The 17,680-nt window shown below is 36.3% G+C and overlaps 1 protein-coding gene across 6 annotated transcripts in view; it reads right to left on the reverse strand.

The window, feature by feature from the left end:
* Positions 1–4,030: 4,030 nt before the first annotated feature.
* zc3h18 (zinc finger CCCH-type containing 18) overlaps positions 4,031–17,680 on the reverse strand; it is a 50,205-nt gene continuing 36,555 nt past the window's right edge. For 5 of the 6 annotated variants that reach the window (XM_028003776.1, XM_028003758.1, XM_028003740.1 and 2 more), the window contains exons 14-20: positions 13,705–13,815; positions 12,439–12,447; positions 12,149–12,354; positions 10,981–11,195; positions 9,020–9,119; positions 7,378–7,474; positions 4,031–4,738 (exon numbers count right to left, since the gene is read on the reverse strand). In XM_028003776.1, the coding sequence (XP_027859577.1) occupies positions 4,519–4,738; positions 7,378–7,474; positions 9,020–9,119; positions 10,981–11,195; positions 12,149–12,354; positions 12,439–12,447; positions 13,705–13,815 (958 nt within the window). In that variant the 3' untranslated portion in view covers positions 4,031–4,518. The remainder of the gene's footprint in view (positions 4,739–7,377; positions 7,475–9,019; positions 9,120–10,980; positions 11,196–12,148; positions 12,355–12,438; positions 12,448–13,704; positions 13,816–17,680) is intronic. The other variant, XM_028003769.1, reaches the window with a different exon arrangement.

Here is a 17,680-nt window from a genome sequence, read left to right on the forward strand (position 1 = left end):
GTGTTGTCCCGTCTCCCTTTGATTACTCCCAGGTGTTTCTCGTTCCCTGATTACCTCCTGTGTATTTAGTCTCACCTGTGTCTCTGTGTTTTGTCAGGTCCTCGTCTTTCTGTTTGCCAGTTTATTTGCGACGCGTTTATTCTGTGAGCCCTGGCTTCCGCTCAGCCGCGCCGCCAGAATCTTGTGGACCGTTTGGAACATTATTTATTATTAAAACAACCATCTCTCTTACCTGGGTCTCCTGGCGTTCTACCTCACCACTCGTCCACCACACCTTATGACAATTTTATCAAGAAAATTTCCTCTTCTGCAGGAGTATTTTGATGGACAGTGGTGTGAAAAAATGTTTCCCCTTCTTCCAAATTTCCTATTTCTTTACATGCTTGTGACACTTCAGTGTTTCAGAATGTCACACCAATTTAAAAGCTGAATATTAATTCATATTCATTTATTTATTTTGCCACTGAGGCAGTTTCTTGTCTGGATTGCTATTATTGTAAACAAAAGTATGTTTTTTTTATCTTCAAAATGAGTTTTTATGATGAGAAAATGTTTTTTTTTTTTATTTATGTGTGTTTCATGTCATCCAGCAACAAAAACATTTCTTGGTAAGTTACTGCAGAGCTTTAGTTGGAAAATATGGATAATTTCCTGAACGCAAACACCTGAGAAGCAGAACAGAGAAGTAAATATAATGTGCATGTCCTGCAGAGTTTTGGGTCATGTGACATTACCTCACTGTAAACAATGACATCACTCTGCCGTTGTAGTTCTAGCGTGGAAAAAATAGAGGAAGTGATTTACATCAACCTCATTAATATTTTTCATGAATTACATGAACATTGTGCCCTTCAGTATTACAATAATCTAAAACGAGGCAACAAATTAATTCTTACATCTTTTCAGTCCACATAAAAATCAACAATTTAAACTATTTAAAAGATTATTCTTAACCCATACTGAAAAATATCTTAATGTACTCTACAGTACAAACACAGAAACACTGTGGTCATCTAACCAGATATTGGTACTTTTACTAGGACAAACAGCTGCCAAGTTCTACCAATAAATTAAATCTCACAGCTTTGCTTAATTAACGTTAATTACTGTTGCTTCTCAATCCTCAACATGGCTGCAGTTATACCTGTTGCTTGTGTACTTTCCCCTTCCACTGGATTTTACTTTCCTGTTCTTTGAATCCTATTATTAAACCAATTTTATCTCAAAATCTAATATTTTTTAAAACACTGAATTGTGTTGCTTTTGTTATCTGTAATCATCAAAATGAACAGAAATAATAAAAAAAATAGATTAAAAACTGTTTCACTTTTTTAATTAAATCACTGAAACTTTATATTATATATGTCAACCTTCCTCTTTCAAACCAATTGAGAAAATGTAATTTACTTAAAGATGGTTTGTAATAAGAGAGAAGCTGGTGAGTAAGACGGTCCCTGGTTGTTATGGTAATCGGTTGCTATGGTGATTGCCCTCCTGTTTTGGAAAGCAGAACCGCTCTCTTTATCAAATATTCTGACAGAATTCCATACAACAATTTAAGCCTCAGACAAACAATCACTGTATAAAAACTAAAAGTTGTACTGATGAAGTTTTTGGCATACAGTTTGAGAACACTCTTGTGGTCAAACATGGAAGATTTTATGGATCTGCAGTGTTTAATGTTGGACATATGAAAGGTTAAAGTTAGCCATCAATTCCAGTTGGGAGAAGAATTTAGCCTTGAAATATAATGGGAGTGAATAAGAGCGTGGGTGAGCGCTCTCTGCGCTCTGAGCTGATTTGACAGAAAACTGTAAATCATACAGCAGTGGGAGACACATTGAATAAAAGTAGACAAAAATGCCTATGTTTTGATGTATAAACTGTACATGTGGAGATGAAACTGTGAATGTGACAGCAGCAGCAATCCAAAACGTTTCTGAATATTTCACAGGGTCATAATGTAGCGTGTGTGACATCATCAGTAAGTTGAAGTTTCTGTGGGAAAATAAGAAAAAAATCATCAAATTTAAACTGTGATTCCAGAAAACTGCAAAAATATATTGAAAAGAAAATGTAAACAATCACAGTCCAACTTCCTTTGAACTGTTAAAACTTTGACTGGTGTTTCTGGTGGAAAGTCTGGCTGAAATCTGGTGCTTCAAAATGGGATAAATTCATTTTACTGGTTTGGCCTAAATCATATTATTGTCTACAGAAAAAAACATGGGCTGATTTCTGCAGATTTTATAAACACTATACTTCATATCGCAGCCAAAGGTTACAGAAGACAATAGAGACAAATATTTCGAAATATTTTCATGGTTTGTCCAGCAAAATCGAGATTACAATCAAACAGAAAAATATTCTGAAAAATAATTCATTTTTGCATCAGCGCCTGTATTTAACCTTCAACTTTCCGTCAGCAGATAGTCACCGCAGCACTGAGGCATGTTCTGCATTTAGAGAGCTCTTTTTTCGCACAATAGTTGCCTTTTGTTTAGAGATTAAAAGGAGAATCAGCAGAAACCACAACCTGTTTTACAAAAGTCTTTATATGACAACTTTTTAGACCTCTGGGATGTTCTAATAGTTTATTAAATGTGCCAAGAAAATGCAGGGAATTTTCTTCATACCAAACTCAAAAGGGGAATTTTTCTGAAGACAGGGGAAGCAACTTTAACCTCAGTGAACAGTAACTGTAGCCACTATAAAAGCTGCTTTTTATAAGACTTGAGTTCCTACAAGGTTCAGAGAAGTTTTTTCTATCAAAACGTGCAAATATTCCCCCTGACACTGTGTATCTTTAAGCAACAATACAAAACTGAGATTTGTTTAATAATGTAAACCTGTTTTGATAAAGGTAGAGTTAACAAACTTATCTAAAAAAGTGATTGTTGATAAGTGAGGCGTCAAACGCATCAGATAAGCTTATCTAAATTAGAAAAGACTTTTAAAAGAATCATAAAATGATTAAAAATAAATGTATTTCCATCAGGAATGGGAATTTATCACTGGTTATTTACATGAAAACATTCTTATAAGAATTTTTGATTTATTGTTGCTTTGATAAATTCAAATTAATAGTAATTAACAGTAATGATAAATATATTGCACAATTAAAATACAGATAAAAGATATTAAGAACAAAACAATAACAGACATTCTGCACACAGTCACTTCTACACTTTAATGCACAAAATTTTCCAGATAAATAACATATATAACATGTATATTAATTTTGCAGTAACTGGAATCACAATTATTGAGCTGCTATTGCCCAAAAGAAATTTATTGCAGTCTAAATAGGACATAAAAATCAATCCAAAAAATGTAGAAACTGTGGGTCTGCTATGAATTATGGGTAATGGCGCAAAGTCAGGAATATTATGGCTAGCTTAGCATTAGCAGATTTATTGATCACCATATTTTGAGAGAAGGTTCCTTATGATGGAAAATTATTTTTACTGTTTTGGATTCCCAAGAAAGGATGCTCAATGTTTTAATAGTAAATTTCAAATTCTTTTCACAAATTTTTATAATCAGAAATGTAAATTTGTTAATAAAATACCACATTTTCTTCATTTTGTAAAGGATGTACAACTATATGTTAAATCAATAACAGATTACCAACAAAAAGATTGTTTACATATTTCCATATGTAAATATTTGCATGTATTTGTCTAAGTAACAACCCTGGTTGTATGTTTGTGTAAGTGCTGCATACTTTTGTTTACCTAATTCATTTGTTTGATGCAGAGACACTTTTGCTCTAACTTCTATTTTTGCATTTTATTGTTCGTGTTTAATGTGCTATGAATGTTTAATTCTTATCTGTACACTTTGTTGTAGCTATTGTTTTAAAGTGCTTTGTAAATAAAGTAAGAATAGGAGTTGTATAGCTGCTGCTTGTTTAAATAAAGTGTAAAAAGTTGATTTTTATGCATTTTATAAAAACATTTGTCTGACAAAACGCTGCATGGATGACTGAGCTGAGCAAACACCAGGAAACAGGAATCACCCAGACAGCTTCTGTTTATTAAAATAGTTTATTTAGAAGTCTTTTGTCACAAAAGCGAGACGTTTCGTTTCTAGACGACCTTATCTCACCTGCTGGACTGCAACGAAAAGCGTGACACGAAGAAAATCAAACACTGGTTCGTCACTTAAGAGCCAAGAAGAAGAAAACCAAAAGTAGATTATAAAAAAAAACAATACTTCACATCCTTATGATCTTTATTCATACACAGGGAATTATCTGACAAGCTGCTGCTGCTTCTGTACAACATGTGAAGGTAAAACTGAAGGGAAAAAATGAAGGAACAGGACGATGGTGATGAAGAGGAGAGGAGTCCAGGTGAGGAAGATGCTTCTGATCATCTCCTCCGCTCTCGCAAAGTCGAGTCCACGCGTCGTTCCTAACCTCCGGCCCCGCCCGCGTCCTGCTGGGACCGCCGCGCCGACCGGCGGCGGTCCGGGCGGGGGAAAGGAAAAACTCCACCTGCCTGACCCCGGCGCTCATTTGGTTGGGATCTTCGCTCGTTTCCGGGCGATGGCGTCCTCCACGGCCTTCAGCTGCTTCAGCAGCTCCTCGCGGCGCGACAGCGTGTTGCTGGCTTTGCCGGGACCCGGACCGGACCCGGCGGCGCTGGCGGCGGGGGCCGGGCCGGGCGGCTTGCTCGAAGGCGCAGCTGGGCCTTTCCCAGACGACTTTGGCGGAGGAGACAGAGGGCGTTTTCTAGAAAACAGAGAGAGAGACGGAAAGGGGTCAGAGGGGCAGTTTCACTCAGATGATTGTTGGAGGATATGAGTCAGAAAAAAAGGAGAAACAAAGACAATAAAAAAAGCTGCTGAAGTCAAAAGATGAGTATCGCTGGCCTCACCAGTTTCTACTGTTTACATCAGATCTAACTTTTCTTACATCATTCCTACATTTTTAGGGCAGCAGCCAAAGATTAATCGATTGGCCATCATCATCTACAAAAACTCAACACGAGTCACATTTATTTTCCCTTCAGGATAAAAAACATATTTTTGAATTTGAAAAACATTGGCACATTGCAGAGTTTTCATCCAAAGTGTGGCCCAGGGGCCATTTGCGGCCCTCTCTCTTAGAATTCGGACTTTAATCAAATCCCAACACAATTCTGAGAAGAAAGGTCAGAATTGTGAGATTAAGATGAGAATTGTTATCATAATTTTTGTTTTCTTTAAAATGAACTAAATTTGCAGCCCTCTGAATGATTCCGTTTGGCTCCTCGGTCCACAATTCATGAAGGGAGAGAATTTGCAGTTAAACTGAGATTTTTCTTGCATTTTTTTTTATTTAGATACAAAACTAAGCATTTTTCTTTTAACAATATTTCTGTTTTCCTTGCTAAAAACAGCAAGCACTGCCCAACCATTGTTGCCAAATCAAAAAGAAAAAAAATAGAATTAACCCCCCTCCAATTTTTTGTAAATAAAATGTGTAAATGTATAACTGATTTTATATATTTATTTTATATATTTATATTTTATATATTGAATTCAACAAAGAGTTGCAGATTCCTTTTCTACAATTGGACTACTTTGCTCTAATAATAGATTTATATATAATGCTCTTCATATCTTGAGCTCTCAAAGGACTTTGTTAAAATATTGTCTGTTTAGTATATTATTGAAGAGATAAAAACAAATGTCCTCTTTGAAAAGCATTAGTAGAGCCTCCTGAACAATTAATATGAATGCAGTAAAGTGGTTTGTGGATGGTAAATCAACCACTAAACACATTGTCTTTTCCAGCAGCCATTGTACAGAGCATACAGCGAGAAAACCAGTTGACCAAATGTTCAACTGGGTTGCTAGGTGACAGGCGGAACTCTGCTGGGGTTGCTAGGTGACGGCACAGTGCCCTGTATGACTCAACATTCTGAAGGTTTCTGAAAGTTATCAAAAACACAAACTTATTGATAAAAACCGACTGGATGTTTTTTTTAAAGTGCTTGAGCTGTTTTTAGAGCACTGTGTTTTTTTCTGTACACCTTAAGCTACAATACAAAGTATTTTCTTTTGGTGTAAAAAATAAAATCACGAAAGTTTTCTCCTACACTTTTTAGTGTTTTCAGTATTTGTTTAGTGTCTCATTTTGAAAAGTCTTACATAGTTAAAATATTTGAGAGGATTTTGTCAATATTAGCATTAGCTTGTCCTAGTATTCATCTTTTTGAGTTTATTTTTAGTCACTTAATCCCTGCTGATCAGTCATTGTTCTGATGTCTCATCAGTCACTAAAGATAAACTACGGGCGTATGGAGGTATTTTCCTGCCTTAATCCATGAGAACACATTTCAGTCCGAAAGCAGGATTTTATGTCTTTTATTCTCAAAACTTTTAAAACTTTTGCTTACATTTTCATTTTGAAAGCAGGACTTCATGTTTTTCTTCTTAAAACTTCCAAAACAAACTTAGAAGCTACATAATTTTAGATTAAATCAATGCCACCAGCACATTTCTCAAAAATAGCAAAAACAACTAATAAAAAAAAAAAAATTAAGAATGGCTAAATGTAATTTAAGACCAAGTCTGGAGAAATTTACGACTTTTTAAGACCTAAAATTTATATTTTTTCCAAGTTTGTAGAAAACGTGTCGCAATTATCAAAAAGGTTAATATGGATAAATTTAGAGTATTTACAGAGCTGATGAAGAAAATCAACCCCCATAAAAAGAACAAAGTGTAGAAAAAGAACAAAACAGAGCGACTCTGGCATGCTGCCACCAGCAGCGACGCAGACCCAGAAACTCAAAGGATGACAGAATGTGCATTAATTCAAATTAAAGCACATTTTTAGAGTGTGAGTATTCTGCAGGTAACTCCATGAGATGTTTTTTTTTTATTCCATGCTTGGCGTTCCAGAAATGTGTTGAGAGAATAAAAGACTGCAGAGTTTAATTTAGTATTAAACTGCAGAGATTTAACTGCTTAAGTCTTTAACTTCAGCAGATTCAATGCAAACTGGAGAAATTACGATTCTCAGGACTGAGGATCCTCATTATGCAATCCTTCGCCTAACCTTTAGCAGACAAATGTCAGACTAGATTTTATTTTCCTTTCTCGCTCTGATTATTTCCTGTGTTTATGAAACTGTTTTCCTCTCAGCTCTCCGGCAGTGAAAAGAATCAATTGATAAAAAAAGGATCTTTTTAAAGTTGGGGCATTCTGCTGGTGCGTATTTTTAAGCGATGGTTAGATATCTCTGTGCTTCCACTTTTCACTGCGTGTTCCTCATTTGTGTTAAAGAAACGCTCTTATGTAAATTCCTGCTGCGTTTGGGTTTAGATGGCAGGTCGGATCAGGAAGAGAAGAAATTCCAGCTGACTGAAAAACAGCACCGACCTGTCACCCTGTGGGGGGCCCGGCCGCGGCCCCTGACCTCTGGGTCGCTCCATCTGCGGGGACATCTGAGGTCGACCGAGGTTCCTTTTATCGCGTCCTGAAAGACAAGAATAAAGCTCGATTGAGTCATGCAAACCAAGCAGCTTTGAGTCTCTTTTCAATAAACATTGAATCATTTCTATGACCTTTAGGACCAGAAACAACTAATTCACCAAATGAAGATGGAAATCTGCAGCTAGAATCTGAGTGCAGCGGCGAGTTTCTCTGCATTTTAGAGGCATTTTAAAAATTAAAACAGAAGAAAATCTGCAACCAGTCAAGCAGAGATCAAAGTTGCCTAATTTTCCTTCAATCGTCTCTGAAGACTGAAATTTCAGATTTTGTTTGTATAAGGTAGTTATAAGATAGTTAGTTAGCATGGATAGATTAGCTGCTAGTTAGCGATAGCAACCACCTCAAGTCGGAGAATGTAATGTATCAAACTTTTGACTGACAGAAAAGTCCCACAAGAAACAAATGATAGAATGTGATTAAATAGTCCTGAAACTACAAAATTTAAGACCTTTAACAAATTTAAGGCCATTTTAATCTAAAAAAAATTATTAAGACATTTTAAAGCCTTAATTTTAGATACATGATTTTAACCCTATCCTGCAGGGATCAAAATCTGTTGCTTAAGAGAGATTAAATTAAAAAAAGTAACTGTCGTCCATCTAACAGGCAATACATTTGCACTTACCCATGATAGATGCAAACAAGAGCTAGCTAGTTAGCAAGCAAGGATAAATTAACCTCAATCCTCTGACGTTGCAGATGTGTATAAAATAAAATGTGATAATGTATAAAACCTTTGCCTGACAGAAAAGTCTTACATGAAAAAATTTTTTAATCATAGAATGCAAGATTAAATAGACAAAATTTAAGACCTGTAATTAACATATTTAAGGCCAACTGGATAAAAATACATAAATGTAAGACATTTCAAGACCCTAGTTTTAAATGCATGATTTTTAAAGACTTTTAAAGGATGACCTTGCACAGACCAAAATCTGTTGCACAGAAATTACACTGAAATTTCAGATTTTTTTCCCAATTCAGTAAATACCATTTTCAAAATACAAATATTTCTGGAAGCTTAACAGAGACCAGATGAAGACAAAAGATCCATGTTTTGATTCATTGTTTGGGATAATCATGTTAATTCAACATTTTCTCTTGGATTTAAAACTACTTCCTTTTTCAAACAACCTTCCAATAAAAACATCAGCAGATCGGACCCTGATGGGTTCATCTTCAACCCTCAGTGAATAAAATGTTATTTCTTTAAACATCAGGATAAAATTAAACGTTTCTGGTTCTTGGCAGGTCTTAAATTGAGATCCTAACAAAATTGTTTTAAATAAATGTTTGCGCTGTCATTTCATCTCCTCAGTCACATAATTTAAACAAAATCTCTAAACTATTTGAGTTAAAAAAATATTTCTGAATCAAACCATGACCCGTAAAGCCAAAATCAAATTGCCAGACACTGAAAGATTTGCATTTCTACATTTTCGGTACCCTGACTGCTCTCAGCTCAGAGTTGTGAAAAGGTTTTATTTTTTATCCGATGCAGAAGGAGAATAAACGCCGGATGGCTGACCTCTATCTGGAGACATGGCCATCCTCTTGCTGGCAGGAGAGCCGGGCCGGTCCTTGTCCGAAGGAAGGTAGCGCTTCCTGCCGCCTCGGTCTCCCTGCTGCTGGAAAACAAACAGAAATTAGTCAGACTTATGACTGGAGAGCGGCTGAAACCAAACATGGCCCAAACGTTTTACAGGACAGACAAATAAAACGCTGGAAATCTTTAGGGACCGCTGGGTTTCCAAAAACTTTTCACATCAAATGTTTGTGTTTCAGATATTAAATTTTTCTGGATGATAAATTATAATTTTGTTGTTTTCAGACCATTTTCAAGTGACATAATGAAACATAATGGCAAAAATAACAAGAACACATTCTCAGAGATCAATAATCTACTTTAAATTGTAATAAACATTTAACACTGGAAATGGAAGACAGTTTAAATATCCAAAATAAATAAACAGAAAAAGAAACAACAAATAAAATTAATGATCAAGTCTCTAAACAAAATTGTCCTTCAAAAACAAAAGGAACAGTTGAGACCAAAGCAACAAATTGGAGATTTTCATCATCTAGTTTTTGGTAGAAAAAGAAAAAAACAAATAATCATCCAAATGGAAATTAGTCAGACTTGTGATTAATTGATTTATTGCAATACGGGATGCACATTATCGGCAAAAACAAGAAGAATCAAATTTAAATCGCATTCATCTGCTATCCGAATGTAGCTTAAGGTGTACAGAAAAAAAAACACCACATTGAATTTAATTAAAAAAAAAAAATTTAAAGTTCTAATATAATAAATCCCTAATTAAATACACCATTTAATTAACATCAAGTATCTTTATAATATTTTAGTTTCTACTTCCTCTTTCTTCTGACCTCTAAACTTCAGCACACTGACGCAGAAGCGCATCAGACGTTTATTTAGTTTTCCAGCTTTACTCTCTTGCAGAAATGTCAACAGTTTTTCTTCTTTTGGAGTAAATTCAAAGAAGCTTTAAAGACCCCAAACTTCCTGCAGAGTTTCCAGATATTCAGGTTTTCTTAGGGGAACTTTAAAAAAAAATTATTTACTTTAAGAGTTGTTGTCACTTACTGCATGCATCTCGTTAAAACGACACGACTAGACTGTTTACACGGAGACTTCAACAAACATGTGTCTGCTGAATAACGACCTCGGCTGCAGATGAGCATCACAGAGGCTGCTTTTAAACTGAAAGCTTGATAAAATTTTCCTGGATTAGCAAATCTGCTTCCTCCTAGGAGTCTGCAACCCACTTTAAAAAGTACTTCTTCTAAGTATTGTAACTCACTGAATCATGTGAGATGAAAGTGAGTAAAAAACACAGAGTGTTTCTAAAATTAAAAATGTCTAAAATTAAAGATTTTACAAGGAAAACCTTAAATCAGAAATGTTTTTATGCCATTTTCATAGCTTGAATGTTTACTTTTTTTTACTCTTGTATCAACACTAAATAATAATATTAATAATAATAATAGGTAGAAGTAAATACTACCTACTAAAAAAGTATTTGGTAAAAAGTAGAAAGTCTACTCAAGTACTGAGTAACTGATTAAATCATCAATCAATTAATATTGTAACAAAAAAACAACAAAATCATGCAAAATAAATTCATCTTTCAATAAAAAACTTTAACAAAAACTGCAGGTGTGTGTCTGTCTGGTGAATTTTTGGTTAAAACATGTTTGTTTTTCATTCAGTGGATAGAAAATCCAGAAATGTTACTCCAGTAAGAGTAAAAATACTTCATAATCAAATTACTCAAGTAAAAGTAAAAAGTACAGCACAGTAAAAAATACTCCTAAAAGTAAATTTTTCCCCAAAGGTTACTTAAATAAATGTAATTGAGTAAATGTATAAAGTTACTACCCAACTCTGATAACAGGCCTGGTAAAAACGTCAAATTTTGCAAATTTTTAAGCCCGTTTCTTAGAAGAAAAATAACAGGAAGTCACCTTGTTGAGGAGCGTCAGCTTGATGTCTTTGTGAGAACCCGAACCTCCGTAGTTCCCCGGGGGGCCCATGGCGCCGGGTCGAGGATGAGGAGGGTGGCCGCCCCTGTTGCCAGGTCCAGATCTGGGCATGGCGTTCATCCCTCTGGACGGACCGCCAGACGGGTCGATCTTCCTGCGATCGTCCCGGAAAGGTTCATCTTTCTTTGATGGCCTTTCTGTGACGCAGGAAAATGTTCGGCATAATTAACATATTTCACCAACTTCAGTTTTACTGCTGCTCAGCTGTTGCAGAGAACAAACAAACTGGCATCATTTGTTAAAGTTATGAAATTTGGTGAAAAGCACAGCTAACTAAAAAGGTTAGTTGCACTAATGCTAGTCATAGCTACTCAAAAACATTAGTTATGCTAACGCGCTAGCGCCAATGGGTATTTAAGGAAGCTAATGCTAATGTGCTATACCAACATGGTATTTAGAGGACGCTACTGCTTAGGCATACAGTAAGCTAATGCAAAACCATAAACATTAGTTACACTAACGCCAACACAATATTTAAGAAAGCTAATGCTAAAGCGCTAAACTATCACTGCATTTAGAAGAAGCTAATGCTAAAGCACTACACCAGCATGGTACTTAAGGATGCTAATGCTGAAGCGCTAGACCAATATGGTATGTAGAGGAAGCTACCGCTAAAGCATTAGAGTAAGCTAATGCAAAAGCGCTACACTACCCCAGTATTTAGTGGAAGTTAATACTAAAGCGCTAAACCAAAGGCTTAAATACTCTGCACTAAACCAACAGAGTATTTGAAAAAAGCCAATTATAAAGCTGTACACTTCTATGGTATTTAGATGAAGCTAATGCTAAAGAGCGATTCCAACACAGTGTGCCCATTACTGCTCTTTAATAAATATATGTACAACTAAGATATTAAATACTTTTGATACTTTACAGAAAAAGTACCAAAGTCTAACAGTTTGCCTTTGACACGATAAAGCACAAACTTTTTTTGCCTCAAATTTAACCGAACAGAACTAAATGTGTAAAAAAGATTATTGAGGTTGTTTTAATCCATCATTAACTGATTTATTACGACAGACCTACTTCTGAATAAACAAAGAGATTTCAGTAAGAGTGTAAAGCTGCTGCTGCTGTGCATGACACTAACCCCTGTTCTTGTCCCGGCCCTGGGGGGACCGGTCGCGCGGGGGCCCTCTCTCTCTGCGTGGATGATTTGGCGTGGGCGAGTGAGAACTGGCGGAGGAAACCGGACTCGCCAGGTCGGCGTACATGTCATCCGAGTCTGCGCTGCGCACCGAGCTGCTGCTGGATGACGCCGACGACACTGAGGACACGCTGCTCACGCTCAGCGACCTGAAACGGGAAACAAGCTGTGATGCGCGTCCACGGCGACCACACCTGCCGACACCAAACCTGCTTTCACCCGTTCCAACTCACCTGGATTTCCTGGAGAAATTCCCAACAGAAACGACACATGAAAGAGGAAAAAAACACAAACATGAGGAGAGTGCATAATGATGAACAGATGATTTCACGTGTTTAACTTTCACTATTTAGAAGAAAAACTCCAGAGTTGAGCAGTAACTACTTACATTTACTTGAGTAACTTAAAAAAAACAAAAAACATTTTTACTATGTTGTACTTCTTACTTTTACTTTGGTAATATTGTTATGAGGCATTTCTGCTCATACTTGCGTAAAACCTCTGGATTTTCGACCCACTGAATGAAAAACAAGCATGTTTAAACCACAAATTCACCAGACAAACCTGCAGGTTTTATTAAAGTTTCAAATGTTTTTTATTGAAAGAAACTGATTTGGAAATTTTTTCCTTTGTCCAATTTAGTTATTTTTTATTATGAATTGTTGTTTACATTCTTAAAATACCAAAATTTCCACTTAACTTTATATTTTGTTCAGTCTGATAATGTAATTTTTAAATATTAGTTGATTGATAATTTGATCAGTTACTAAGTACTTGAGTACACTTTTAACCACATACTACTTTAGTAATTTCTTGAATGGATACTTTTTACTTTTACTTGAGTACAAATATGTTGAAGTAGTGCTACACTTACTTTGGTACTCTGCTTTCTCTATCTTATTATTAAAGTAAGTTTTATACCGAAAGAAATTGATTTGGAAAAATATTTCTTTTGCGTTATTTTTTAATTAAGTTGTTTATGTGAATTATTTCCATTTTGTTTGTTTTTTTAAATAAAAAACAACCAAAATTTTCAAAATGTTTTGTATTTTTGTTTGTCTGATGATGCAGTTTTCAAATATTAACTGAATAATGTTTTGATCAAATCCTCACTTTTTTACTCTTACTTGAGTAATTTGTTGGAGGCCTACTTTTTCTAATAGTTGGGTAAAAATATGTTGCAGTAGTGCTACTCTTACTAGAGTATAATTTTTGGGCACAAACAAGATTATTCTACCTTGATAAATATTCAAGTTCAGCCATTAGCAGATAATTTGCACATTATTTTATATTTATAAAGGTAGGTATATATGTAAAGGATTTTGCAGGTCAAACTCCTGATTCCTGCTGGAACACCAAAGATTTAGTAATTTCTGTTTGTTCATTGTGCTTCATTGTGTTCTGGTGAATAAACGAGGTCATCGTGCTGAATGCAGTGCGATGTCATCAAGGTGTCTTTTGATGAACCGTATCAATGATGGGCGGCGTGGGCGGCGTACCTGGACTTCCTGGACCCAGAGCGCGAGGCCGAGCCTGAGACGGAGTTGGACGACGATCTGGAGCTGGTAGCTGTGTAACTGCTGCCGCTGACGCTCCCGCTAACAGTCCTCCTGGAAAAACAACAGATACTGCTACTCAAACGCTGGATGGTTAAAAAAAAAAAATCATCTTGTTATCTTTACACCAACTCAAAGTTGTGCATCATTGTGAATGCAAAGGAAAGATGTCTTAAACTTTTTTTCCACTTACAAATAAAAATCTGAAAGGTGTGGCAGGCAAATGTTTACAGCCCATTGCAGTTTGATACACCTAAAGGAAATCAACTTTCTTCATATGCAACATAATTAGTAATCAAAGTTTACAAAACAACAAAGGGAATTATTGCTTTAAAATTTATCTGAAAAAAATGTACTTAGGAGAAGCTAAGTGTGCTAAAAGTTAGCCAAACCGCCAGTTAGCTTCACTATTAGCACATTAGCAGAAGCACATCAACCATGTCTCTTTATTTTCCAAATATCCAACAACAATATTAAATACTTTGAGAAAATGGCCAAAGTCTAACTGTTTGCTATTATGGTATTTAGAGGAAGCTAATGCTAAAGTGCTATAACTTCACAGTATTTAACAAATGCTAATGCTAACGAACTACACTATCACAGTAATTAGCAGATGCTAATGCTAACTAAGTAGACTATCCCAGTATGCTAAAGAGTGACATTACCGCAGTATTTATTGGAAGTATGCCCATCACTGCTCTTTAATAAATAAATATCAAACTAAAATATTAGATACTTTTGAAGCTTCAGAGAAGAATAACCAGTTTAACTGTTTGCCTATGAAACAATAAAACACAAAACGTTTGGCTTTAAAATTAACTGTCCAAGAAAACTAAGTGTGTAAAGATTTTGGTTGTTTTCTTTTATTTAATTTTTGTTTTAGTAATTGCTCACACCAACACCTTCAATCACATCTTGTGTTGATGATATAATGAAGTACTTTCCTGCTTCTCTTCCTTATAAAAATTCATATTAATTGTAACCACAAATGTACTCATGTCTTGCAGATAATATTCAATAGAAATACTTGATGTTTTAACACATCAGAAACATTATCAGCAGCAGGACTTTGAGAAGTTTGTGGAAACAACCGAGTCTATTTCAGTTCTCGAAATCTAGAAGAAATCTAGAAGAATCTAGATTTCTAGAGAGAAATCTACACAAACTGAACTGGAAGACATTTTAAAAATCCAAAATAAAAAAACAAACATAAACAACAAATAAAATGAATAAAAACGTTTTTGTAAACAAAAATTCCCCTCAAAATTTTGAAATTTTTGGTATAAAGATAGAAAAGAGAAAACCAATAAATCATTGAGCTCGTTTTAATTTATCATGCGATTGATTGATTTATTGCTTGTTTTGACAGGCCTAGTTGTGGCTCTCTAACTGATAGTTTTATGAAGAGGGCAGCTTGTAATTCAGTGGTTCCCTTGTTTTTGGAGAAGCTTCACTGTGATGAAGCAAACCCACTCGCCCCCATACGACCTGATTTTCATCTGTTCTGCTCCCGGTTTTCCCACCGTTCGGCCGGCAGCGCCGATCTGCTGCATCCCAAATAAACCGATTTGAATATTCAAGCTCCTGCTCCCACTTACTCCCACACATGAGGAATCACTTTATCACAGACACAAGCTGTGCTTGACTGCTGCTTGAGTTTTACTGCACCTGTTTAGGTGTGTTTACACCTTTATGACACTAATGCCATTTTGCTCCAGGGATGTTTCCTCTGGAGCGGAGCAGATATCTTTTGTTTTTTAGGATCATTACTGATAAAAAAAGGTTAAAGAAACAGGTGAACAATCTGCTTTTGTCTATTGGAGGGAAGTATTGGAGAGAAATAATGACCAACAGGTGCAGCCACTAGTTTTCCAGGATAGTTTCCACCTGGACCACCTACACACACTCGCCCACAAACAAACAAACATGAAAGCAAACACACACACTATGTCTGTTCCCCTTTCCCCTTTTGCTTCTCTCTTCCGCTCTGCACCATGAAGCTCCAATCACACAATCACTGAAGTTATTGCACCCACACTGTCTCACCCACATGTCCACTCTCAGGTCTTTCCCCAAAATGTACAAACATGCAATGCCACTGTGTGCCGGCGCATTGCTATGCAAACAAGGTAGTGTCAGTTCTGCAGATACTGAGACAGATACTTCTTCTCACACGTGCACGTGAAGCAAAACAAAAACGCAGCACGCACGGCGACCGTGGAAACTGCATTCCTTCCTGTCTTCTCATAATTCGGTCCGTGTCAAAAGACAAAGGTTGAATAAATACTTTCATTGCACTTCCACAAAACAAGAAGGGACTCACCCAACTACCTCACTGCTGTCTCACTGCACATCTTTGGCAGATACACACTGAAATTTTTGTCCCATTCATAACATTTGGAACTTGGTCAAATATGCTCAGTCAGTGCAAGTAGGATTAAAACATGTAACAATGTTAAATAACAAAGAAACTGAAACTGATAAACAATAGGTCACTACCTTGGTCAAGCATGAAAAAGTAAACCACAACAGATGACTCAGAAAGTGCAATTAGGGTTTCAAAATACAACAAAAAACAAATAATAAAGCATGATGTTGCTCAGAGCACAAAGAATAGAGTTTGACTTATGGATGGGGAACATTACAACCAATAACCAATCTACTTTTTTTCCATATCAGAACCACTACAGAACCACTACAGGTTTTGATATGGGTGCTCTGATCCAATATTAAGATTGGATCAGACCTTCTCTACTAGGGGTACACTGATTACAGTTTTATAGCCGATCGCAGATTACCGATCTTTAAAAATGGTTGAAAAATTGACAGATATTTTTGTTTGTCTGAAATGTTGCTAAAAATAGCAAGAAAGTTGCTCAGATGGCAACAGCAAACGTTCAGACATGACCTGATGGGCCGGTCTGTCAGTCAAACCTCTAACAGGAGAGCAGAAGAGGACAGCGGCTGATATTTAGGCATTTACTGAGGTAGATAAGATTAGATCGGCTTCACATGTAAGTATTGTCTGATCAGAAAATCTGCTCCGATAAATCGGTGCACCCCTTGTCTCTACTCAGCAATGAGAACTTTTTCGAGTAGTTGCAATTGAGGAACTAGTAAAGTTGTAATCTGCTGGGTTGAATACATGTAAAAAAAAAATCCTGTTTTTTTCTCCTGGGAATTTTTGGATTGCTACATGTCAGAATAAATGCAGATCTCCATTTTGTTGACATTCCACGTGGGAAAGCTGGAGCCAGTGGAAACCGTGTTGCAGGCCTTTATAAAATGTTTGCACATAAAGGTGGAGTTAATGACTGACTACGCCAACGAAGCGGAGGCATCATGCTAGTCAGCAAAACACAATCTGGTATTCTCTCCTGTGTTTTAGCTGCTTCACACACTTTAAGGGAATGGTGATTTTTGTAAAAGCATCCCAGGTGCACAAAGGAGAGTAATCAAAGGTCCTTCCTACCAGCAGTGGTTAGGACTTTACAACAACTACCAACAAACTCTTACTTATTGACTACTCACTTATTGATCTAAACCTTCAGAACTACATAAAGACAGTTACAAAGTCGGCCTTCTATCACCTGAAAAAATTTCTACGATTAAAGGACTAGAGAAACTCATCCATGTGTTTATCTTTCGTAACAGCGATTACTGCTGTTACTGTTGTGAGGCGGGGCTCCAGCCAATCCTCCAGCTGCAGCTGATCCAGAACTCTGCTGCTGGTGTTCTGACTAAAACTAGGAAGATAGGGCCCATCATGCCGGTTCTAAAGTCCCTACACTGGCTCCCTGTAGCTCAAAGAATAGACTTTAAAATACTGTTGTTAGTTTATAAATCACTGAACAGTTTAGCACCACAATACATTAAAGATCTGCTGCGGTTGTATCAGCCTTCCAGACCTCTCAGGTCT

Source organism: Xiphophorus couchianus, chromosome 2 (assembly GCF_001444195.1).
Source record: "Xiphophorus couchianus chromosome 2, X_couchianus-1.0, whole genome shotgun sequence".
Lineage (NCBI taxonomy): Eukaryota > Metazoa > Chordata > Actinopteri > Cyprinodontiformes > Poeciliidae > Xiphophorus > Xiphophorus couchianus.